The sequence below is a fragment of the Euprymna scolopes genome, chromosome 2, assembly GCF_053919585.1.
Source record: "Euprymna scolopes isolate OS-2025 chromosome 2, ASM5391958v1, whole genome shotgun sequence".
Classification (NCBI taxonomy): domain Eukaryota; kingdom Metazoa; phylum Mollusca; class Cephalopoda; order Sepiida; family Sepiolidae; genus Euprymna; species Euprymna scolopes.
Window position 1 is genome coordinate 191,917,436 of NC_136483.1, and position 27,412 is coordinate 191,944,847.

Genomic DNA, 27,412 nt, shown 5'->3' on the forward strand with positions numbered 1-27,412 from the left:
TCATTATGATAACTGAGCGTAAACATTCATGACCTGAAAATTTCATCTCTGTTGCAGATATTGATGGTGTGAGGCTCTAAGAAAACAACCCCTGTCATGGACGTGCATCAGAAACAGATCCTTCATTGAATTCGTCCATGCAGAAAAAATTGACCTAATCAACATTCACTGATGCCTGTTGAACATTTACAAAGCCAAAGCAGTTAATGTCGGTACAATTAGGAGATGGATTTGTTGATTTCAGAGTGGAGACAGATGTGAGTGACGAAGTGTGCTCCGTATGCACAGCCACCACTCCAGAAAATACTGCGTGCCTCGACCAACTCATCCATGCTGATCGGCAGATAGCGGTGAATGAAATGCGTGTAGATTTGAACGTGGATGTTGGTGCACCTGGAAATGTTGTCATCCCTAGAATGCAGCAAAGTGTGTGCTAGGTGGGTTTCACGAATGCTCACACAGGACCAAAAGAACCACTGACAGGGTGTTAGAATTTCTTGAATTAGAACGAAGCTGAAGGTGATAGATCTTTGGACCGCATCATCACTGGTGGCAAAACCTGGTGTTACCACTATGAACCGAAGTCCAAACTACAGTCAATTGAATGGCAGCACTCATGTTCCTCAGCAAAGAAGTTCAAGACATCTGCAGGCAAAATGATGTGCACTGTCTCTTGGGACAAGAAGTGGCGTCATTCTCCTGTATTTCTTGGAACTAGAGTTGACTGACCATTACGTTAAAACGTTGACAAAGCTGAAGGTTCAGATTGCCCATGTAAGGCTAGAGAAAAGGAAATGCTTTGTTTACAGTGCGACAAGTTAAGCCACACACGAGTTTGAAGACTACAGAATGTGTGACAGTTTTGCTGGACTGTGCTGTCTTACTCTCCATATAGTCCTGATCTGGCACCATCAGACTTCCACTTGTTCGAAGGATGCTTACGTGGGCATCATTTAATAACATTGTAATGGATTGCCTCATCAGGCACTGATTTTTGCGATCAAGGCTCTCATTCATCGCTGGCAAAACTGCATAAAAATAAATTCTGGAGCACAAAAAGTCGCTTGCTTTAATGGTACCACTCCGTCGCTCTTCAACTTTTGGAGTTAAAAATACGAGGCATTAATTTTGGAATGGCCTCGTATCTTCAACATAGAGAGGGGGAAAACAATGGATTGTTTTTTGTTACCAGGCTTAAATACTTAGAAAGAGAAAACAAAAACCGCTTTTTTAAAAAATTTTTAAAAATAAATTAACAGGCATTTTGAATCTGAATGCGATAGAAATGTTTTTGAACTTTGCAATTATTTTAAATAAATATTGTGTACAATACCGTTATTGTACTGTTATCAGCAGTATTTTGTCAGTCATTAAATTTTTTTTCTAGATTATTGTAATCATGGTCTGCAGTTAAAAATGGGAAAGAACTTGGTTATCATGATTTTGTGAACAGCATGACTGTTCGCAGTGGACCGGTTGGTCCTGTCACCTGAGAATTGTTGTCACAAATTCTATCAAAACCAAGAATAGCTCCTGTCAAAAAAAGGCTGCCAGATATATTCGTCCACAGATAAGGTGCACAATACCAAACGAAGGCAGATACAAAGTTACAAAACTATCATCGTCTTAAGTTAAGACTAAACTCTTATGCTTTGTTATTTAAATACTAATTTTCATTACACTTTGTTTATGGTTTTTATATTGAACGTTTCAACTTTGTTAATGAATGCATGTCTCATTTCGAACTTCCTATCCATGACGTCATATCATGACATCTAACTCTAACTCTAATCTTTAATTTCTAATTAAATTTTCTACTTTTCTGCTTACAATGAAGTGTGTGGATAGTACCGTTTTTAACATTATTTTTACACACACTGACCCAATCTGACTGCATTATTCTGTGGTCAATTTTTCTCAAACTATCATTATTTTTTTTTATTATTAAAATAAGATTGAACTTTTATGGAATGCGACTTTACCCTAATTCTACATTTTAATTTCTAATGGAATTTTCCACTTCTCTGATTAATCTAACCTATATGAAAAATACCGTTTTTAATACTATTTTTACGGACTCATCCTATCTGACTGCATTATTCTGTAGTCAATTTTTCATAAATTATCATTATTTTCTTTTATTAAGATTAGATCAAACTCTATTGTACTGTGATTGACATACGAATTTTCATTATAAATTGTTTGATTTTTTTTAATTATTTATATTGAACTTTTACTTTTTTAATAAATGCATATTTATTTTCAGTTAGCCTTTTCAGTAGATGAGTATTCTGAGAATATGTTAACTGTTGCCAAAGATGATCACTGGAAATATCTTCGAACCGTTTTGGCACCATCTTACAGTTCTAAAAGAATGCGTGAGGTTGGTATGATATGGAAAGCTATAAAAATCGAAGAATACAAGAAAAATGGTTTTATGTTGTTTTCGTTATACATTACTAAACGAGGAATCCTTTCCATTAAAAATCCATTCAGTATTATGCAATAATTTGGGAAAAGTACACTTGAAAAGTGTCTACACTATGTGGCTAAGTCAAAGCAAAAAAAAAAAAAAAAAATATGCCTACCGAATTTGTCCTGATGTCGTGTTCATCTAACAATGAACCTAGAATTTTAACTCAAAATGTTTCCTCATATAATATTTACTAATAATAATATAAATTGATATTTCACAAAAATAACATAAAACTACTATTAATACTTAAACAGATTTTTTCTTGCATTCTTTCATGATTGAGATCTTTCTAAATTGTTTAAATATCTATTCAAAATATTTTCTCTTGTAAACGAAATTGAGATGAATTTATTAGAGTTGATTATATGAACTTGCTTTTCCAAATGATTAAATCTTTTAGTTTGGAAGTCAATTTCTTAAAGCTGTCTAATGCATACCAGTAGATACAATTGACGTTAAATTGATGCTGGCTCACCACATATCAAGGCCAAAACTCATTCGAAAATAAGGATTAATAAGATGGAACAATTATCAGCAGAGTTTTCGTCATACAGTTTACAACAAATACTTATTTATATTGAATTTGAACATAGTTACATTGTGGTTTGCAGGGAAGCCGTCCCACAGTAATGTGTTCCACATATGGGAAGCCCTTGCAAAAAAACTGTCCATGGAAATTCCTCCTGGTTCTAAGCACTTGGATGGGAAAGTCCTTTTTCATTGTTATAGAAAGTTGAATATAATTATGAACTAGTGGGGGTACCCGGCATTACTCGGGTGTAGTAAGGAACCCCGGGTGGGGAATCAAAACAACAGTAGACAGCCTGGATGGAGAGAGGTGCTAAAATAAGTGGTAGTAGTGGGGTTCCCTGGCGTTGCCTGTGTTAAGTAAGGAACCTTGAGGTGGGGGTGGGGATCAAAACAACAGTAGGCAGTTTGGGTGGGGAGAGAAAAAAAAGGGTAGCAGGCAGGCTAGAACCCATAACATGAAGGAGGAAAAGAAAGTGAAAAAAAAAAAAAGTAACGTCTTAGCCGATGTCTCCATGGCGCGACCGGAAGTGGAGAACATTGAAATTAAGCATAGTCAATCCAACAGAGACCATGACTTGCGAAAATGTTGACGAAAAAAAAGCGACCCCCCCCCCCTTATAGAAAAAGACGGGTTTATGGTGAAGGAATTAATGTTTTGGGCCAATTTTTGGATATTTGTCAGCCAAGAGACTGAGCTTACAAACGATACCAATTTTGTCAGTGTTGATCGCGTGTCTCGAAAGTTTTAGCGACACATACATACATAGATATATGCTAACTGACAGATGAGATTTATATAATAGATTTCTTACTGTAACAGAGCCGCTAGCGTTTGTAACTGCAGCAGCAGCAACTGCATGACACATATGCAAATGACTGAGACAGTGCATGAAGTGACGTCATAGTGGAAAAAAGCAGAGGAAAAAAGGACACATCTGAACAACAAGTGATGGTGAACACACGTGGACAGTGAGCAACGGAAATGCATGTGGAGTACAGAGGGGTCTGGCAAGATGTGCTGGCATGAGATGGACGTGTGGCCAGGTGGTAGCTAGTTCTTATCATTGTGCGGCACTCCCACAAAAAAAAAACAAAAAAAAACAAAGGGGAACCATATATACCTACTTCTAATTCCTTTCCTCTATTCTACAAAGAAAAAAGAAAAAACAATTTAACTGAACTTATGCACACAAATGAACAATTCAGTCATATAAACAACTTTCAAACTTTGTAAATACATCAAGAAAACTAAAAAAAAACAAAAACATAGATTAAATATTTTTTATCTAATTCCAGATGGTTCCATTAATTGAAAATGTTCTGAAGACATTTGAAAAGAATTTAAATAAAATTGCAGATAGCAAGGAAGCAGCAGATGTCACTACGTGAGTCGATTTCTTTATTTTAATCATCCACTTTCAAACAAAATATACACAAAATATTTATAAACTATGAGCAGTTCAGCCCGGTTTTGCTCGGGCCCTATGTAGTGTTCATAACCTTATGTGCGCATATATATATATATATATTAAAAAGTTTGACTCGTGTCCAGGTAACTTACATCTAAAATTTCAAGTATATAGGCCCAAAATTGACGGAGAAGTTTGGTAAAGTCTGAAAAGGTCAACTCTTTCAACTTTGACCTCTTGGCAGCCAAATTTTCGCCCAAGAACTGATTAAAAAGCTTGCTGCATGTCTAGATACCCTTTATGTAAAATTTCAAATGTTTCGACCCTAGATTGGGTGAATAGTTTGCTAGAGACAGCAAAGATGAAATCTTTTGAATTTTGATCTATTGGAAGTCAGATTTTTGGCTAAAAATTGATTAAAAAAGCTTGCCATATGCCTGAATACACTTTATGTAAAATTTTAAATGTTTAGATCAAAAATTGACTGAGTAATTTGGTAGAGACCGCAGAGATCAAATTTTTAACTTTGACCTTTTAACATTTATTGTTTGAGGCTCAAATCAAATTAAAATGTTTGATGCATGAAAAAGTAACCTACATCTAAAATTTCAAGTGTTTAGACCCCAAATTAGGGGAGGAGTTTGATAGAATTTTCAAAGGTCAAATTGTTGAACTTTGATCCTTTGACAACCAAATTTCTGGCCGAAAACCGATTAAAAAGATTTTCCCAAATCTCAATACCCCTTATGTCAAATCTCGAGTCTGTAGACTGAAAATTGACTGAGTAGTTTGGTAGGGAAATGTACACACACAGAGACGAACACATGCACAGACAATTTCACTTATATATATATATATATATATATATATATATATATATATATATAAACCATTTTATTGTATACAATGGTTTATAATTGCATTGGAAAATTAAAAGTTGTAAATCTGTTTCAATTACCATTTTTTTTTTTTTTTACTAAGAATGAAGATAATTCTAAGAGATCTGTTTATCAATAACAAATCTTCTATACTCCTATAAATTCGTTTTTCTTTTGTGTGTATTTATATTCATATTAAAAACCCTTTTTTCTATGTTCTTATATATGGGTCGTAGAATTGCATTCACTAGCAAAAGATCTAGCTAATTTGCATATTCTTTTAAACATTCATTTTAATTAATTCCCTATTAGTTTTTTTCGGTTTCCTTATGGGATGATCATCTTTAGTTAACTATTACGTGTAATTATATTCATGCAGATATTCTACATGATTTATACTTGCATAATATTTGCGTAAAAAGTGTGCAGTAAACACAATTGTTTCCATATATATTTATCTATACGTATATATTTTTGTTGAAGCTATAAAAGTGAACGTGTCTGTGTGTCTGTCTGGCTGTGTAGATTTTCCAACGCAATAACTCTGTCAATTTTCATTCTACAGACTTGAAATTTGATATACCGGGTACTGTGATTTGGGGGAATCTTTGTAATCCGTTTTCGGCCAGAAATTTGGCTATTAAGGGGTCAAAGTTCAACGATTTGACCTTTGAGAACTCTATCAAACTCCTCCGAAATTTTGGGTCTAAACACTTGGAATTTTAGATATAGGTTCTTTGGACATGAATCTAACTTAATAACTTGATTTAAGCCCAAAACAATAAAGGTCAAGGGGTCATAATAGGGCTCAAAGTTAAAAAAATTTATCTTTTTTTTTTTTTTTTTGCTCAACACTTCAAACACCCGGGCAACGCCGGGCTGAAATGCTAGTATTCGATAAACAAAGAAGTTATTGATTTGTTTTGGTGTTTTTTTTTTTGTTTTTTTTTTTCTAACCATCCTCAAAATATTATGAATAAAAATGATAATACATGATGAATTACAGTTTTAAACGTATGAATATGAAATGTACTGTGAACAAAAGTGGTTGAAAATATTCATGAGATTAATTTAATAATACTATTATTAATTAATATTAATATTGACATATAAAATATATATTAACGCTGAAGTAAAAAATTGATAGATTCTACTAAAGAGCCCAAAGGAGGGCGAAACTCAAATTTAGGAATTCTGCTTTGTGGCTTTCATGGTTAGTGTGGGTTGTGGTGTAGTTTGATTGTAGAAATAATTATATATTATCTCGAATTAAAAAAACAAAAAAAAATGAATATTCATTTGCTTTGGACTACCTTGTTGGATAACATTATTCTAGCAAGTGTAAAATTTTATTTGTGAGACATCGGTATAATTTCTTAGTCGGATGACTCTGAGAAGAGTATGTACATTAAACATGGTCAATCCTGACTGATGGAGATCTACATTCTATAATTAAAAATGAATAACCATGGAAAGTTTAAAATTAAATAAATTATGGTATAATATAATTTTGCCAATAAATAATCTTGCATTTAATATTGATAAAATTTATGTATTTCGTATTTATTTTGTGAAAAAATATTCAGCAATTGTCAATTTGAACAGTCGGTTCTTTTTTTTTTTTTTTTTTTTTTTTTACACAGTGATCACCACTTATCAAGGCCCGGAAGCCACTCAGGGATAAGGGTTATTGCAAGTACATCACGTTAGTGAGGAGATTTTATGAAGTGTTTAATTAGGGGGGCGGTTCATTAGGAATTTGTTAATATTAGACTTGAAGACATCCAAGTTGTAGTCCGGAGGGAAGCAGGCAGACGGAACAGAGTTCCGCAGGCGTGCAGTTCTAAGAAAGAAGCTTTGCTCATGAAATCTGCGTTTTGATTTAGGCACAGATATAGAGTGGGGGAAATTTTTCACAGTGGATTCAGCTAGACGGGTGTTTTTCGTGAAAGATTGGCGAGGGGGGGACCAGGGATTGGAGTTCAGACGAGCACCTGCCATGAAAATAACGATAAAACAAGGATAGGCTCGCAACGTCTCTTCTGTGGGAGAGAGGTTGCAGGGTAGAGAAAAGGGCATTCCCCACTAAACCACGAAGTCTATTTTGTACTCTGTCAAGACATGATAGGCTGTTTTTGGCAGCTCCTGCCCAGATATGGCAACAGTATTCCATCCTTGGCCGTACTTGGCTTTTATATAGATAGAGAATTGCATCAGTAGTGAGATATCTTCTGGAGCGGTAGAAGGATCCCACCATCTTTCCTGCGACCTTGGCAACAGACTTGATGTACGTGTTCCATTTCAGATCAGGAGTAAAGGTCAAACCCAGAAGCTTGTCAAAACACGGGGCCTCACCCAGACGAGAGCCATCCATCACAATTGATGCCAGCTGGGGATCATAGCGTTGATGATGTAAGGATAGGAGTTTGGTTTTAGATGCATTAAAGGTAACTAGCCACATCTTCCCCCACTGAACCACGCGCTCGAGATCAGAGGAGAGAGAATCCGAGAGAACTTCGTCATTTACAGCCTTTGATGTGTTGCCGTAGATGGTTGTGTCATCAGCATAGATGTCAACGAATGATTTAAGTATGTGTTTAGGGAGGTCATTGATGTAGATCAGGAAGAGAGTTGGGCCCAGGATTGACCCCTGAGGGACTCCAGCATTTATATTGCAGGCCTCCGATTTTTGTCCATCTACCACTACTCTTATGAGCCTATTGGAGAGAAATGATTTAATGATTGAGAAAACATTTCCAGTTATACCGTAGCTGGAAATCCTGTGAAGTAGACCCTTATGCCATACTTTGTCAAAGGCCTTTGATATGTCAAGAGCAATTGCCCTAGAAAGGAAGCCTTTGTCAAGAGATTCACTAATCCTGTGGGATATAACCGTCAGCACATCTGCGGTAGATCTTGCAGAGCGGAAACCATATTGTGTGTCACTAAAAAGGTTCTATCGTAAGTTAACTATAAATTTCCAAACAAATTTTTTTTTTTTAACAAAAATGGGACTACAAAATATTTTTTAAATATAACTTTTTAGAAATCCATCTTATTGTAAATTTTTGTTATAAATTTCAATGAAAAATTTTATACTTTTTAAATACAAAATGAATTAAAAAAAATTGTTAATTTTAGTTTATTTTCAGGTTATACAATGGATGTTATAGCATCGACTGGATTTGGAATAAAAATAGATTCACAAGAAAATCCTGACAGCCCTCTCGTTAAAAATGCGAGAAAAGTCTTTGATGTTGACTTTTTCAAGTCTTTACAGGTTATTGGCAGTAAGTAATTATTATTAACATGTATTCTCCCTTATATGAATTTGACAAGAGAAATTCCTTTGGATGAAACACGAACTTTAATTTACTAATCGAATTTATAAACTTCACTATGATTGCCTGTCTGTCTCCATATTTTCAAACTTTATCTCCTTCGAAACTAAAAGTCGCAGAGTGGCACTAGGGGCCTCAAATGATTTTATGAACCGTTCTTTTATGGGTCTTTAGCCGATTAAAATAGATTTCGAGGGATCAAAAAGGGGTCAAAATTGAAAAAAAAATCTTATATTTTGTACATTCATCTTAGTTTATTTTTAATCAGTTCATATGCGTGTGTCATGTTGGTATAGTGGTAACGTCACCAACTTTGAATGCTACAGTTTTGCTTTCAGTTTCGATTCTAGCTGATGGCACCCAAATACTTTTTTTTCGTCAAGGGTGTGAATTCCATATAGAAACGTGGATTTAATTTGAATAAAATAAAATATGCATTAAGTGTGCTTGAAAGCGAAATCACAACGTAATATTAGAAAAATAAACAAATATTTTACTTGTTTGAAATTTATAACATAAATATATTTCAGAGCTATACTCCATCTTCAGTATGTTGTTTTCTTTCTTTCTTTTCTTCTTTCTCGCCATGTTGTAAAGTTGGAGAAAGAAATGTCTATTTGTAAAGAGTCACGCGTTGTATCTTAGCGGTTGTATTTTGAAATCTCTGAACAGTGCGTAGGCAACGTGAGAATAACGTCAAGGGTGTGAATTCTATATAGAAACGTTGATTTAATGTGAATAAAATAAAATACGCATCAATTAAAAATTAAATCAACGTTTCTATATGGAATTCACACCCTTGACGTTATTCTCACGTTGCCTACGCACTGTTCCAACATTTCAAAATACAACCGCTGAGATACAACGCGCGGCTCCTTACATTTCTTTCTCCAACTTTACATGGAGAGAAAGAAGAAAAGAAAAAAATATAACATACTGAAGATGGAGTATATCTCTGAAATATAATTGTTATACATTTTAAACAAGTAAAATATTTGTTTATTTTCCTAATATTACGTTGTGATTTGGTTTTCAAACGCACTTGATGCGTATTTTATTACTTTTTTTACTTTTGAAATCACGACTCTATAATAATAATATATACAAAATCTGATCGAACGAAAATATCATATTTAAGCGTATTTTACGACCGGGCAAAGCAGTAGAGTAAGTATATTTTTAGATTACTACATAGCTGTATTCATGTACTAAGCGCTATTAAAATACTAGACTACCCGTGACCCGTTGGGTCAGTATGTTATATTAGCTATGGAATTAATGTATGAGCGTAACACTTGTGACGTAAAGAAAATAGTTTTTGTGACATAACAGACACATTTCTATGAAAGGTTATTAAAATGAAAAAAAATATAGATAGATTTCTATGAGTTATTCTGTTTATAATTGTTTATTTTTGAAAGAAAAAACCAAAAAAACTTACAGCCATTGAATTATAAGTTGCGTTAAAATAACTTAAACATAATATGGAAAATGAACGATGTAAAAAAAAAAAATGCAGAAAGTATTAACAATTGTTTATTTGGATAATTTAAAACGCAAAAAAACAAAACAAAACAAAAAAAAAACAAAACAATTTGGCCGCTGAAAACGTACACAGTAAAAAAAAATATACGTTGTCAACAGGTCAAAGTTGATTTATTTGTGAGAAAATTGCGACAGTATAGTTGTAATATAGAATAGTTGCAAAACATCCCCTAAGGGGTCAGTATATTATATTAGCTATGGAATTAATGTATGAGCATGACACTTGTGACGTAAAGAAAATAGTTTTTTTTTGTGACATAGCAGAAACATTTCTATGAAAGTATATTAAAATGAAAAAAAAATAGATAGATTTCTATGAGTCATTCTGTTTAGAGTAGTAGGGAAAATACCTGTCAACTAGTAGTAGTAATAGTAGGATAAGGAAGAGGAGGCGTAGTAGTAGTAAGAGAAGGAAGCAGAGGCGTAGTAGTAGTTGTAAAGAGAAGTAATAGTAGTAGCAAGAAGTGGAGGCATAGTAGTAGTAGTAGGAGGAGGATATTGCGCAAGCAAACAACCAAGAACGACAGAGTTTTAGTATTATATAGATATACCCCTTAAGAGATATACATAATATATTAAAAGTATGTATATGAAACAGTAATTGCTGGGGTTTTAAACTTTAATTGATCCGAAATTTCAAACTGGAACTCTTTAATTAATTCACATATATGAAAGAAGTTAAAATTTTGCAGTATTAGAATTTACATTTATTATTAAAAACAAGGGATGCAGATTAAAAATGATTATTTCCTTATTCCAAGGAGTTTCAAAGAATTACGCTTATCCTTAGGAAAAACGGCAAAATAACATAGACTAGCTATAATTTTGTTAGTAACACATAATTTAAAAGATTCAGAGTAATGTTATGAAGCTAATGTAGAAAGTAAGGTAATAAAGATAATATAGAAAATAATGTTATAAAGATAATGTAGAAAATAATGTTATAAAGATAATATAGAAAATAATGTTATAAAGATAATATAGAAAATAACGTTATAAAGATAATATAGAAAATAATGCTATAAAGATAATATAGAAAATAACGTTATAAAGATAATATAGAAAATAACGTTATAAAGATAATGTAGAAAATAATGTTATAAAGATAATATAGAAAATAATGTTATAAAGATAATGTAGAAAATAATGTTATAAAGATAATATAGAAAATAATGTTATAAAGATAATGTAGAAAATAATGTTATAAAGATAATGTAGAAAATAATGTTATAAAGATAATATAGAAAATAATGTTATAAAGATAATATAGAAAATAATGTTATAAAGATAATGTAGAAAATAATGTTATAAAGATAATATAGAAAATAATGTTATAAAGATAATATAGAAAATAATGTTATAAAGATAATATAGAAAATAATGTTATAAAGATAATATAGAAAATAATGTTATAAAGATAATATAGAAAATAATGTTATAAAGATAATATAGAAAATAATGTTATAAAGATAATATAGAAAATAATGTTATAAAGATAATGTAGAAAGTAATGTTATAAAGATAATGTAGAAAATAATGTTATAAAGATAATGTAGAAAATAATGTTATAAAGATAATGTAGAAAATAATGTTATAAAGCTAATATAGAAAATAATGTTATAAAGATAATGTAGAAAATAATGTTATAAAGATAATGTAGAAAATAATGTTATAAAGCTAATATAGAAAATAATGTTATAAAGATAATATAGAAATATATAGATAAAAAAGAATATCCAATTTGAAGTCCACGTATGAAGATGAAAAACAGAACCGTAACAAAATATAAAAACAGGTTTGGTTGGAACTTGAATAGTAAGCATAGATCTGATGGTATTATCCATAAATCCAATGATGGAATGTCCATATTTAAGCTTGAGAAATTCAAATCAGATATATCTACAATTCTTACACGAGAAGTTCTGCAGCATAGAGGCTATGTCTTAAAATGTTAAAAGATTTATATCTTTCTTTTAATGCAAGGTGATATATAATTATTTCTCCAACCACACTGGTTTTGGTCGCTTATACGATGACGAGGTTGATGTGCAATTCCTGTATTCCTTGCTTCAACAGTGGTTCGTAGGAAAGAACAAAAATTAAAAAAAAAAATAATAAAAAGAATGCAAAAAACAAACAAAACAAAATGAACAACTCAGTCTTCAGGGAAATACATGTGCTGTGGGCCACGGTCCACAGGCATTGGGTTGGCTGACCTTCTTTTCCTGCTTGCTCTCTCTTGAAAGGCATTAATTCGAATGGATAGCATTATTTTGTAATTTAGTCATGAATTCCATAAGCAACAAATAAATCTAAGTCCTTGGTTTTACTTTTATAAAGATTAATTATTAGTAGGGCTATGACAACAGAATATTCTTTTCATTGTTTTGACTCTCGAGTATATATCCGACACAGACACAGTTAATCAACTGAGAACCACATCACGCTATATATAAACGGATACACACGCGAGAGTCAAAACAATGAAAAGAATATGCTGTTGTCCTAGCCCTAATTATTAAATAAATTCTGGATACAACTGCTATTTTACAGATATAAAGAAGGCAAAAAATATGTGATTTCTCTTTTCTTTTTTTTTTAACAATGCAGCATGCGTAGACAGTTACTCAAAAAGAAACTTTTTGCAACGACCGATTGTCTCTTTCCTCTCTCTATCTTGCGGTCAGTGAGCGGGAAGGTGTAGCATGAAGGGGCGTCTAGACTCAACTCAATTACTCAAAACTTTAGCTCCCAACTGGTAAAAATCTGCTTCACACATATTCTTATACTAAGGTACGGGTGAGAGCGGAAGAAGTCCGGAGGTTCCATTCAGCCAATCTACTTTCATTACGTCAAAATCTAATTTGCCTGATTGGATAAATTGGTAAAATCATCTAGGCATATTAATTAACTTTCCTCTAGAAGTTTTCCCACACAGGCAAATTTGAAACCTTGAACCCAGAATCATATCTAAGACAAAATAATGGTGCCTGCTATTTGACATCATGCAATGGTTTCTTTCACAAAACAATATTAGTAATAAATATTATCAATCCCCTCATTCAGCCAGTTATTTTTCCTTCTTATGATTTGCATCACCAACCAAACAATACAGATCCGTAAGAGAACCGAGGTTGTCCGGGATTGTTCACATAACAAAAAGCTCTAATTCAGCCTTAATTCAACTGTTACTGATATAATTTTCGACCATCACAAGTGGTTGAGTCCCACGAGTTCATCATTGGAATATTTGTAAAACAGGCACAGAGATGCAACATTGTGGCAATGGGACAATGATTGGATCTTTCTGTGAGGATTAATCAGCAGTAATAGTTGAAAAAAAAAAGATGAAAAGAAAAATATTGTAAGGGGATGCCAATTATTCAGGTGCACCTACATGTTTTTTTAGAAATGTTTTCTTTACCAAAGTTGTGCATGATTAAAACTTGATTTAAAAAAAAAAAATTGTTTTTGTGTCCAAAATTATTTATTTACGATTATTTTATTTGTATTTTTCATTGCAAGTTGGAATTGTTTTCAAACAAATAAACAGAACAAATGTGTTTTTCTAATGTAAAAAATACTTGATCAATTTACATCTTCAATTTCTTTTGTTTTTTTTTTGTTTATTTAATACGTTCTAAGGGCCCTTAAAGATAATATAAAAAGAATTTATTTTTTAAATAATTAAAATTGAACATTTTAGGGTGGGTATCACTTTTCGATATAAATTTAATGTAAAATGAGACCCCATTTTTTTTTTTTTGGCGACGTAGAGAAACAATCGTTAGTATTTTTTATTTTTTTTTTCAAGTTTGATGTGGGGCAGAAAGGGAAAATGAGGTGGGATCATAAGTTTCAAACATTTTAAAAATACGTAGAAACACTTCAAAACGTGTGTGTAGGGGGGACTTTTCATTTTCTTTTTTTTTAAATATTTTCTGTGAAAAGGTCTTGCAGTTAAATATTACTTAATCAGTTAATTATTTCCTGATATTTTTAAGGCTATTACACACACACGCACGCACACACACACACACACACACACACACACACACACACACACACACACACACACACACACACACACAAGCGCACACGCACACACACACGCACAAAAAAAAAACTAGGGTGGGCCTGTACAATGCACATACCCTTGTATTTTTTCTTTTCGTTTTATTTTAAATTTTTTCAACAGTTTATACCTCTCTTATATAAAGGATTTTTCATTTAATTTAAGGGCAATGATGTTAAAACCTTTATTATCCAATGTATTCCATATTGGTTTCACTCGTCGCCATGTTTGTTTTCGTGCGTGTGTGCTTCAGTTTTTTGCACACGTGAACTTGCATATTGTTTTCACTGGTCGCTACGTTTGTTTTCGCATGCGTGCATTCAGTTTTTACGCATGAAAGTGACAATCAAAGAGGGAGGGAATCTTTGTCATCATGTATTTTAACTGACTCTTGTAGTGGCATCAACACTTAATTGCACTCCTATGCATAACATAATAAATATAATACTTGTGTAAATATCAAAATCAAAAAGATTTCTTCCATTATTTAGCGTTTTTGACCATCTGCCGATATTGAATGTACACACAAAATCAGATTTATCAGAGACGATACAAGACACATTTTTTTTCTGAAAATAAAATGCAAAGGAATTTAATAGATAAAAGATCTAAAGCTGTTCTTATAAGTTCTTGATTGTTGATACATTCTACAAAGGAAAGTGACATCCAGCAAGAGAAGAGTCATGACAAAATCTTCCTTTATCGTCTGTTTTGTTTGAATAGACTAGAATCTTACGTTATGAAGTCGAATGAATGCTAAAATGACCTGAAATCTCATTGAATTCACTGACAAAAATGAGCCAATCAGGTTTGGTCTCGTGTAAATGGATTTTAACGAACGCAACTTCCGATTGTGTTTATTACAAGAATAAAAAATGCAAAAGGATATAGGGATGGTATGCCAAAAAGTATACAAACAAGATAGCTATGAATGGCTAGGCACATGGAAATGGAATTGCATCCAAAGTATAGCCCTATAGCTTTTCTCCAATCTTCATTCCGTGCCCTCATTACGGTTGTAAAAAGCTATAGGGCTATACTTTGGATGCAATTCTATTTCCATGTGCCTAGCCATTCATAGCTATCTTGTTTGTATACTTTTTGGCATACCATCCCTATATCCTTTTGCATTTCTAATGCTTTTTTATTCTTGTTAATTAGTATTTTTACTTACAGTCTTATTTTTAAACTTACATTCATGATAGTATTGTCTTTTTTAGGAGGCGGCTCATTGCCGCCTCCATTAGTAGCAGGTCGCTTCCTGCTGGGTTTTAGGTCTTTGGGGTTTTGGGCCTTAGGAGTTGCCTCTTGGTCCTCCATCGGTTCTATATTACATAGAGAGTGCTACCGCCTCTCTGATAAAACAGTTAGAGTATTATAAAGTTCTAAAATGTTCATACCTTCACTATTAAATTTTTCTTGGTTCATTCTTTGGCGTTTTGGCAAAGATTTGGCAGTTTTTGATATTTATATTTATAATAGTTTGTGCATGAGGCAGCTTTTTTCCCCTTGGGATCCATGTTATACCGTGCTTTTGAGTCAGCACGTGAGGCAGCCTTCTTTTTTTCTGGTTCTTTGTTATAAAGAGCACGTGAGGCAGCTTTTTTTCCCTTGGAATCCCTGTTATACCGTGCTTTTGAGTCAGCACGTGAGGCAGCCCTCTTTTTTTCTGGTTCTTTATTATAAAGAGCACGTGAGGCAGCTTTTTTTCCCTCGGAATCCCTGTTATACCGTGCTTTTGAGTCAGCACGTGAGGCAGCCTTCTTTTTTTCTGGTTCTTTGTTATAAAGAGCACGTGAGGCAGTTTTTTCCCCTCGGGATCCCTGTTATACCGTGCTTTTGAGTCAGCACGTGAGGCAGCCTTTTTTGCCTCAGGATTTGCATGATACTTAATTTTTATTATTTCAGCATTTTTCTGATAGTATTCTTTTTGCTCAGATAATACCTTGACTTTGTTTTTTTTCATAGTCTATATTTCTCTGAGCTTTTTTACTACGTGCTGACTTTGGCATTTTTTATTAAATGTAAACATATAACACTTATGTGTATCTTACTATAATATCACATCTTATAGCAAGACAACTCTCGTAGAATTGAGATACTGCCCCGTCACCAATAGTTAAAGTGTGGAACGGTATATACACCAATAGTGTAGTTGTTATCTTTATATGAAGTCCTAATCAGTGACAGTGTGAGGTTACTTGGTTAATTTATTGTAGTTTATTTTAGAAAACTTATTTGTTTTTATTAGTAGATTGTGTATAGTAGCCACAATATCTAGTTATTTTTGTGGCTAGGGCTTGGATTTTGATTCTTTTTGGTCAGCTTCCAGTGAGTTCTTAGAAGATGACTTTCTTGCAGTTTCTTTTGCGGTTAATTTAACTTATTTCCTTTGGCGTTTGGTGAGTTCTTAGAAGAACTGGTCTGATCTACTTTTCTTAGCGAGCGAAGAGATTCAGCTGCATTTAACAATGGTTGCTATAGTGTATTTTTGCGCATGCGTGAGAATTTCAAGTTTCCTCCTTATTTTTCAATAGTTTGACAGTAGTCATGTGTCTTTCTGCCAAGGGCGACAGACGTCAGTGTTAGCCGTGATCGTCTAGAGGTTAGGACCCCACGTTGTGGCCGTGCTAACCTAGGTTCGAATCCTGGTCACAGCATTGACATTTTGTACATATTTTACAGTCCAAAATCTGAAGAATTATTTGTTTTTATAACATTGTTTTTTGACGTCGTACTTGCTGATAGGTTACTCTTATAACAATTTTGATCAACTGAGATAAAGATTTCGTGGTTTCATTAACGCTGGTGGGTTACTGTTTGAAGAAAAAAACCTTAACGTTCACCTTAAATATTCAGCGTCCAAGAAATATAGGTCACTGGCAAACTGGAACGTCTGTGAGCATCCGGTGTATTATTTGGAGCTGTCCCTTTTGAGAGAAGTTCCGTGTTCGAAGTGGTCTGTCTACATTGGGTATATAGTGTTTAAAACTTGTTATTACACGTAATCTTATTTAATTATGGAAGCTAAAAAGCGATGGGTAACTGCACTTCTCCGTGTAAAGAGCAGTCGATTGATGCTTGAACTGTTGTCAGAGACCGTTCGTACACCGAGATACATCGTCTCAAAAGAAAGAAGAAAGAAGAAAGAAGAACAATTGGCCATTTTTGTACCCTTTTTTTTTTTTTTTTTTGCTCTCTTTTGACATTTTAACCGACGTTCTGACACTCGCTGGATTCGTAAGACGCTTCTCTGTAAGAATATGTGCTTTTTGAAACTTATAAGTTGATTTTAGTTGAGATTTGGATAGTTTTGTTTTGTAGGCGTATATAGGCGTGTACGGGCCATCCCTATATAGAGAGTGCTACCGCCTCTCTGATAGTTATAGTTTTATTTAGAAAATAATTGGGTTTTTTTTCTTTTTATTTCATGTTGAGTGATTTTAGGTTTATTTTCTTTCAGCACAATCCTTATGTGTCCAATAATGACATTTCATCTCTAATATATTTGTCATTGCAGTAATATTTCCAAATCTCATAAAACTCGTGAACAAAATTAAACCGGGTGCAACACTTGGAAATCTGAGTTATTTTATCAATTTCTGTAAGGAACTGGTTGAAGAAAGAAAACGTGAAAAGCATATAACTGTAAGTATTTTCGCAGACATATTTTAATTATAATTAGTAATGTTTTAGCATTTTTTAATGTGTATCATTTGGCGTACTATTCTCATCTTATTTGTTACATTCTCAACATTTCGACTGATACATTTTCTGACCTTCTTCAGATGGATCTATTTGAACTTTGGAACTTTCTAATCAAACTTGAGGAATCTTTATGGTGAACTCAAGAACCTTAAGCTATTTCAAACTGAAATCCTGTATTTAATTCATGGAGGTAGTGTTCCCATTATTTTTTTAGTCTAGACTTATTACCTTTTACTGCTCAGGAGCTATAACTTGTTCACTAATAACAAAAACTATATAATAATTTTATAGTAATACTTCACATCTATACAAGCTTATGTTTAAAGCTCCAAAAATAATACTAGGATTGCTTGTTTGAATTTATAGCATAATGGTTAAAACATAACGTTATATCCTAGAAAATAACGATAAGACAATGTAGATAATTACTTTGATTTGTTGTCCGAATTCAGTCGACAAATTTTAGACTGTCTACAGTAAAAATTTGTCGCTATTTACATTCTCCATCTGTATAACCGAGGACTGCGAGCACCTCAAATTTTTAGTGAGCACTTATCTTTCTACCCTTCATATCAACTGTTTTTTACCTGACCGCCATTCGGTCTTGCTTATAATGTATTTCAACATTAAAACTACTCAAAATTTTAATATTTCAGTGTTCGATATTTATCTGAATCCAAGTAGCAAAATATCAGCAAACAAAAGCATCGCACACGATTAAAAACCTCGCAAATAAAACAAAATCATTTATAAGTTGCTTAGCATAACCCATGTTAAAAATGAGCATGTCTTTTCTTTTTCAGTTTCTTATTTAAAACAATAGTCAGATTTATTTATTTTTTTAGTACCTACTTAACGTGTACATAATATTTACTTTTTTCCCCATGCTATAATAAATTAAATCTCTATTTTAGGCTTGGAAATGTAACAGCTAAGTTTTCCAAATTTTAAAACTTTAGTAATTCATAAAAATAAAACTGGAAATACCACTTAAACAGTTGAAACAAAAATTTATAAAATATGTTCAAGTCAAAATGGTTTATTTTAACCTCGTCTCTAAAACAAAATATCTATTTGCTACGTTAAAATGAGTATGAAAAATATCTCTATATGTATAACCAACACGTAAGACTAGAACATTCATCTTTAACACTAAAACAACATTGATAGTAAACCACGGTCCCCACAAAACAAAAAATATGACTGAAAGGTCCAAACAAAATTTGAAAGTGGGCAGAAAAGAAGAAAAGAAGCAAACAGTTGACTTGTCAATTGATGTAAAAAATTTTTTTTTCTAAGTTCTCCACTCTCGACCGGGTTTGTTTTATATATTAACATAAAATTAAAGCTTATGAGCATTGTTGACATAATGAGAACAATCTACTCTCATGAATAAAAAAACCCTTAAAATACTTGTTTTCGGGTGTACTGAAAATGAATATCGCATTTAAATTTCCACATATAAGTATTTTTCCGTGTATTAAGCAATGTAATTCTTTGTTATAAGCGGTGACTATTGTTGTATGTGCTATCGCACATATTTTTACTTAATACCTGGAAAAATACTTACTTGCAGTAAAATTTAAATGCAATAGTCATTTTCAGCACACTCGGAAACAAGTTTTTTAAAAAAAATTTTTTTAAGGTAGGTTTTATGTTGGTCTACCAGTGTTACATGAAAAAGGCGTGTCCCTTTTTCATGTAAGTAAAAATAAAGAGAATTAGTAAATGAAAATAAAATCAGAGAAAACGGGAATCGAACCCTGGAGATAAATTTTAAAGAACAATAGGTTTTAAATGGAATGTCCAGTAAATTGTTAATTCTGATAAAATATTTAATAAATACAAATTTTGCTGGAAACTATGCACATTGTTAGAAAGAATGTGCATAATAAAATATGGGTTTTATGAATTAGATAAGTAGGTTAAATTCCTTTGTAAAACAACAAAGTAAATTGGGAAATTTCCTGGTCATCAGAATGTTTCAAAAACGTGCAAATTGCGCATGTTGATGACACGTGAATTATAGTCACGTTGGCCAGACATACATGTGATTTCTCAATATAGGAAAGAGTTAGAGTTAGAGAGAGAGTCGGAGAGTCAGATAAGAGTTCGACCAGGGATGCAGAGAGGTTCAGACCGAACCTTGGCACCTTCTGGAAGTGAGAGGGTTTTAGAAGATGTAAAGAAGAAACTTTGAATTCCTGGATGCAAAGCCATTGACCGGTCATGTGGAAGAAATAAATGATCATCATGTTTTTCATAACTGCTGTTTTCTGTGTTCATCATTACGAGAAAAGGTATTGTCCATTTATGTATAAGGACCATTTGATAAAATCATCATCTAAAAATATGTGTTAAAAAGTAATTGTGTATATATGTATATGCATCACATATAAATCTAGATAAGACGTCTACACGATTTTACCATAAAGAATCGTCAGATTCAATGTCGTAACTAATACATTACTTGTCTGATAGCTAAATGTTTTGGTTTGGATTCTAGCTGATGGCACCCAAGTCATATTTCTTTTTAAAACTTTTGAAATCATTACTATACATTGGGTACAATATAATAATCAATAGAGAATTGGCTGTAATATATTAAATACGAAATATGCATAAATTAAAATACCATTTTAAAACCGGGTAACGCTGGGTGGCATACTAGTAATGCTTGTTTTTTATGTTTTGTCAAATTTTAAATGATTCTTATTTCATTAATATACATGATTTCTTTTTTATTTTATACAAAAATACGATTGAGATAAAAATGGAGGACATGTTGCCACAAGAGTTTGCCATCTTTAGTTGCACTTTTGTCTATTCAAATTACAGGCACGTAAAGATCTGTTGCAACAATAATAAGAACTTTATTATGTATAGTTTTTAATTCAGATTAATAAATAATTTAATACAACCGGAAATTGAACATTTTTTTTAGTATCGTATATGTAAACATGTGTAATAGATTATAATCATTAGTGTTATTTAGGTAAATATGGATACATTAATTATAAATAATTGATTTACTAATTAATAAAGAGAACATTTTTGGCAGAATATACCTAAATTAATGAAATTTGTTAATACGTATATGTAGGTTTTTAGTGACTTTATTTCTAAATTCAAAATGGCGTAATGTAAGAAAACTATAAGGTATTTGCAGCTTCTCTTCCAATTTTCAGGTTTTTTAATTATGTGCAAATGCATTTTATTTCCTCTTGGTGGATTGATTGTTAGTTAAGGGAAAAATAGATTCATTGATTGATATAATAATAAGTGATTGATTTTGTGTTATGAAACAAATACTATCAAGAATTGTAAGTGTCGACTGAATTAAGGCAATAAATTGTAAGATGTCAGCATCATGAAATTTGGAATGTAGACTTTTGTCATTCATTATATTTCTAATTTGTCACTTTAAATTGCAGGGACGTAAAGATCTGATGCAATTAATGCTGGATGCTCAACTTGAAGGCCATGAAAAGTTGGATAAGAAAACTGAACAAGAACTCAAATTGGAAAATGTAACGGATTGGAGAACTAAAAGAGGTAAAATGCAAATTTGTTAAGACCACACATTACTGATTTTCAAAATGACTTGACTTGGGATTCAAAAATATGTCCATATTTTTATTTACATTTGCTTGCCCATATATTTATGAATGTCAATGTAAGTTATTCCTGTTTAGAGTTTGTGAAGATAGAAGTTACTAGTTACAAATTTTCATGCCAGTTATGGTGATGAATTGTTTCTATATAAATTGACTTAATTACTGTCGTATTGTGGAGTTGTATATACGTGCGTTCATGCACGTTTAGTCTATATAATGTGACGATATGTCCCGGTTGAAAGTCCCAAAATTTATCCCTGAAACGTATCGTAAAATAAAAGAAAAAATGATGTATGTGCCGGTCGCAAAATTATAACAACCAAGTGGCACCTTACCCAGATTCTGGACAGTAATTCCGTCGTGGAATATTCTTTTGAGATTCATGGTTGATGAAATACCAGGCAATGAATAACGGAACAACACGGTCATATATTACATGCATGTCATTTATTGTACGTTAAAATTTAATAATCAAGACAACATATTGAAAGGAAATAATAGTAAAAGAAAACATGCAGACAATGTCCAACGGGTCAAAACAAAAGGGGGGAGCAATGGTAAAGAAAATTGTTCAGATGAACATGGCCTCTTTTCTTTCCTTCCCTTTTTATCTTTTCTTTCTTTTTTTTTTCTCCATGTGGAAAAATGGTTCAGTCATGTAAGGCAGTAGAAATTATTCAAAATAAAAAAAAAATAAAAAAACAAAAACCAAATCGGGGGGGGGGGGGTAAGACGATATTGGACAGTACTTAGGTGTGAGGCAATCCACCTTCGCCGGCGTGCGATTCAGTGTCTTTCAGATTTCACTTATCTACTTCTCTTCCCTTATATTTTCTTTTTCACTTGTTTCTCAACCACCGATATTAGGACGTTTCGTTCCCACATATCCGAACAAAAGGTGTATTCATAGTTCTTGGTAAAATTCCCTTTTGGCTCCAGGCATGAGATTAATATTGAGTGGGCTTCTGATTTGTTATGTGAACCATATTCGCCGATGACGTTCGTTTTTTGGACGTCATTTTCTCCACAACGTTTTTTGGATGTCATTTTCTCCACCAACTCCTTTTTTTTGTGTCCCGGACGTAAAAGCACGCGATTCCTGCTAAAGTTTGTTTTTCTTTTCTTCTCTTTTTATTTCTTTCCCCCCTGCTGCTTTGTTTGGGGTGGAGATGGAGTGTCTGGATGATTTCTCGCCGTGACCTTGGCATATATCTTACCGAATGACTTAGTGGGAGGGGGAATGGCGATGGGGTATCTAACTCGCTTCCTTTTATGGGTAAACATGTGGATATTTGGTTTCCGCATATCTCTCTAGCAATGGGGTGGAGTGGGATAGATATTCAAAATAAATTAAAGGGGAGGGAGGTGGACACTTCTGCATTATGGCCTGTTTTCTTGTGACACTCTCCTCCATAAAGGAAAAAAAAGAAAAGGATAAGGAGGTTCTTTCTAAATTTCCTGCACCTATTTTTCTTTTTCTTTTTTTTTAATTCTGATTTGTATCTTCGTGATAAAGCGTCAGCTCCCGTGTTATCTTTGTCTCTTATATGCTTAATATCTAAATCAAATTCCTGCAGTATAAGATTCCATGAAAGCAATCTTCGATTTTAATTTTCATCTTATTGACATAAATTAATGTGTTATGATCTGTGTAAATAGTAGTCGGACAGTGTACTGAGGACATGTATACTTCAAAATGTGATAAACTCATCACTAATGCTTCCTTCTCTATCATGGAGTAAGATTTCTGAAATTTGTTGAGTTTCTTTGAATAAAAGCTGACTGGGTGTAGCTACTTATCCTCTCCCACTTGTAACAGCACTGCTCCAATCTCACTATTGTTTGCATCTACTGCTACATTGAAGGGTTTATCAAATGATGGAGCTTTTAACACTGGTTTACTATTCGCTTAATTCTCTCAAATGCTTCTTGACACTCGAATGTCCATTGAAACTTCTTATGCTTTTTCAGCAACTCTGTTAGTAGTGCAGTGAGATTCGCAAAATCTCTGCAGAACCAGCGGTAATGTCTTGCATCGTCTCTTAGTAGCTCAATCGAATGCTTCCACGACTGACAAAGTCAACCTCTTTTCGTGGACAGCTCTCCCATTCTCTCTTCTTACTTGTATCTCTATCTTTCTTTGTTACCAGGTGAATTCCTAAATCTATTTTATTACATAAGTATCTCTGTAATATTTTATTGTTTATAAATCTAAATTCAAATTCCCTCCGTTAGATTTTTAGCATAAATATTTTAGCTAAACATTTCTTTCTTTCAAAACATTCTCCCTGCTTATATTTTTCTATATACCAGTTAACAAATTAAAAAATAATCGTTCAGACCTTTGGCATTACCCGCCACAACATAACACAGATACTACACAGTGATCATAGCCAAAAGGCGCAACATGATATTGGTTTTTGAATAATTTTTTTGTTGCATATGTTTATTTCTTTTATTTGAAAGAACATTGTTTTTACATAAGCAGCAAAAGTTTTTTTTCTCTCTCTAACCAACAATAAAACCATGTGCGAATGAGGCAGTGTCTGAAAACCAAAACACTTTTGTGGAGCAAAAAATCCATTCTATTATGCTCTTACTGTGGACTCTCAACAACGTCCAAATTTGCAAAATCGCATTATTCTTGCATATGCAGGGTTCCAGGTTAGCACGCCACTGCTACCCTATTATTCCTTTTTTGTTGTTTTTTTTTTTTTAAATTACAAAACCTGTCGGTGTAAAGAAAAATATCAAAATAATGTGGGTCAAACTGTTCATCCAATTTTTGTCTCCAAAACCCTATAAGGATTTTGTAAACAAAGCAGCAGACAGATATCTGGATGAAATGAAAATCTTTATCAGAAAAGCTACAATGCTTATATATTAACCATGTTTTATTTTATTTATTTATTTTTTTTTGTCAAATGTTATGTATTAGCCTCTCGGAAGACGCCGGGGTGGCCTTGCTAATAGTCCATTGTAAGATCAACTATTATTATTATTATTATTATTGTTATTAAAAGTTGGATGTTCATTTAAAGAAGTTATGAAAGAACATTATTATGATTATCGGTATGAAAATTAGATTGTGTTACAAGGACATATAATATATTATATATTAACCATTTTAAAATTTATTTTGTCAAAGACTCTTTTGGAGACAAATAAAAAAAACCTGTCAATGTGAAGAAAAAATATCAAAATGACTTGTGATTGTGTTAGAGAATGGAGAGAGAGAGAGAGAGAGAGAGAGAGAGAGAGAGAGAGAGAGAGAGAGATTGTGAATTATAATGTAGACACGTTGACCGGAAGTCAAGATCAGCTGATTGAATTGCGTGTGAGTCATGTGATCAGGTTAGCTGAATCGAGGAGATTTGCTTGGGACTTGGACGAGAGCAGAGGGCTTCACCGTTGTCTCCTCCCCTTCGCTGGGGGTGGGGAACGAACGCTGTGACGTGGTAGAAATAAGACCTAGAAGAAAAAAACAACACAGGCCAAATTCACTTTCCACCTTCTGCAAGACATCTGGGAAAGTGAAATAAGCTATAGAACCAATTTCTTGTCTTGGTGTGAAATAATTCTTTGTCCCCAAAAACAGGTATCAAGTCTCCCTCCCAGACGAGAATTTCCAGATGGACCAACAAAATGGCAGAAGGTATGTTCAAATGACATGTCACATACATATTCACACTTAACAACATATGAACATATGTAATAGAAAGACCACTAGACGATCACACACACAGCGTCATTAACTCTGGTAAGATAATCAAACACTCAATCTTTTATAAATAGACACGTTTTAATATATCGTCTCCATTCCAATTTCAACCAATATACAACAAACGCTCATTTTATGACACAACGTAACAATTGTTCATCCAATCGGTGATGTAGGATGTTACTTATGTCTCTTAAGTTGTTTATTTTGTTATTGTTTATAGAAAGGGGGGGTCATAAAAGGTAGATTTTCCGTGTTCAATATAATGAAAAATTTTACTCCAAAAGGGTTGATAATTTCTTTTGTCTTTTGTAGGTCTAACTGATGTGGAGATCATCGCTCAATGCATGGTGTTCTTTTTGGCTGGTTTTGAAACCACAGCCTCCACACTGTCCTTTTTTGTTCATTCTATAGCAACGAACCCTGATGTCCAGGACAAACTTTGCCAAGAAATAGAAGAACAGCTTGGACAGGTAAAATCTTTTTCTTATTAAATCTGTACTTAAGCCAATAAATATTTTATATCGTAGCTTTTATGTTTTTAGTGATCACGTGATTATCTATCTTTCCTGTACAGGTGATCACCGTTCTGAGTGTTGCATTATCGTCAGTTAATAAACAAGAATTTTGAGAAAGACGAAAAAAAGGACAAGAAACTTTAATTTACATAAATATTTGTGTTCATATTGTTACTCATCAACGTTGGTTGGGTTTATGAAGGTTTTTGTTAAATGATAATAAAAAAGATTTAAATACTAAAAAACGAACACCAACGAAGAGTTTCTACAATTCAAAACCCCATTGAAAGTAAAAGAAAGACAATCACCACACGAGTGTAAAATCATATAAGACAACCAAGTCGAAAATCTAAATCCAAGTATATACGAAAGAAATAGAAACAAAAGATCAAATTCTTATAGGAATATTGACAAGCAAAGAATACATTCACGTAATCTGGTGCTACCAGATCAGGCTGTCTAAAGATACTGGCTTCCTCACCTAAAATGCACCAAACATTAATGTTGTTGATTTTTTTTGTCTTTCCTGTGAAAAACGCAAGCCTACAAAGTAAAAAAACAAAAAAACAAAACAAAAGCATCAATTTTCCTGTACAAATAAAAAGCAAACCAAACACCATGAATAAATATTTAAAGACATAAAGAACTTGAAGCATAAAAACATTTTCCAAAATTACTGGATTTAGCATTAAATAACTCAGAAAGCGTTGATATACCATAATGCAAACCAAACTCCATAAATACGGGAAAGAAATAGAAAACAAAAGATGAAAATCTAATAAGGGTTTAAAATATATATAGCCAACGAGCAAAGAATACATTCATATAAATAAATTCTTCAGTTTATGAAAGAAAGAGGAGTTTCAACTTATAGCAATTGAGAGAGTAATCGAAAATAGTTAAAATGTATGCAAATTCTCTCAGTAAAATAAGAGTTAAAGTACAGTAAATAGTAGCCTGAGGATGGATTGAATCCTTGAATACAAGGTTATCACTACACAATCTTTCTTTAGACTGATGTTGGGATATCATTTTAGTTTATTGGGTAAAACTGTCAATGGGATCTTTATTGGTGGAATGAGTTGATAACTTCAGAAATCATCCCAATATATCACATCCAGCTTTTCGTTCGTAGTTGTAAAGAACCAAAATATTAATTTTTATTATTTGGGTTCTTCTGATTACTGTTCTCGTTCTGTTATGTTCACGTTTCGGTCGATGTAACTTCCGACCTTCTTCACATATATTGTGACCAACAATCACGAGGTTGTTTGCTCAGCAACTGACAAGGCTAATATGCTTGCCAGCCAGTTTGTCTCGAACTCCACACTGGACCCTTCCAACCACTCCCTGCCTGACTTTCCTTTGCGGACAGACGCCACGCTAGACGATCTAAAAATCACCCCTGCTCAGGTACACGCTATCATAAAAAATCTTGACACTTCAAAAGCATGTGGACCTGATCTCATCCCAGCTGTACTATTTAAAAAAGTGCTCAGCCGAAGTAGCTCCAGTTCTCGCCAAACTCTACAACAAATGCCTTAATGAATCATGCTTTCCGAGCTGTTGGAAAACTGCTTCTGTGGTACCAGT

The 27,412-nt window shown here is 33.0% G+C and overlaps 1 protein-coding gene across 1 annotated transcript in view; it reads left to right on the plus strand.

Moving 5' to 3' along the window:
* Window positions 1–27,412, plus strand: part of LOC145300245 (cytochrome P450 3A4-like) — a 61,268-nt gene that overhangs the window by 21,089 nt on the left and 12,767 nt on the right. The window contains exons 5-10 of the mRNA XM_080144468.1: window positions 2,267–2,383; window positions 4,304–4,392; window positions 8,436–8,584; window positions 17,776–17,903; window positions 21,398–21,518; window positions 25,617–25,774. Of these exons, the coding sequence (XP_080000594.1) occupies window positions 2,267–2,383; window positions 4,304–4,392; window positions 8,436–8,584; window positions 17,776–17,903; window positions 21,398–21,518; window positions 25,617–25,774 (762 nt within the window). The remainder of the gene's footprint in view (window positions 1–2,266; window positions 2,384–4,303; window positions 4,393–8,435; window positions 8,585–17,775; window positions 17,904–21,397; window positions 21,519–25,616; window positions 25,775–27,412) is intronic.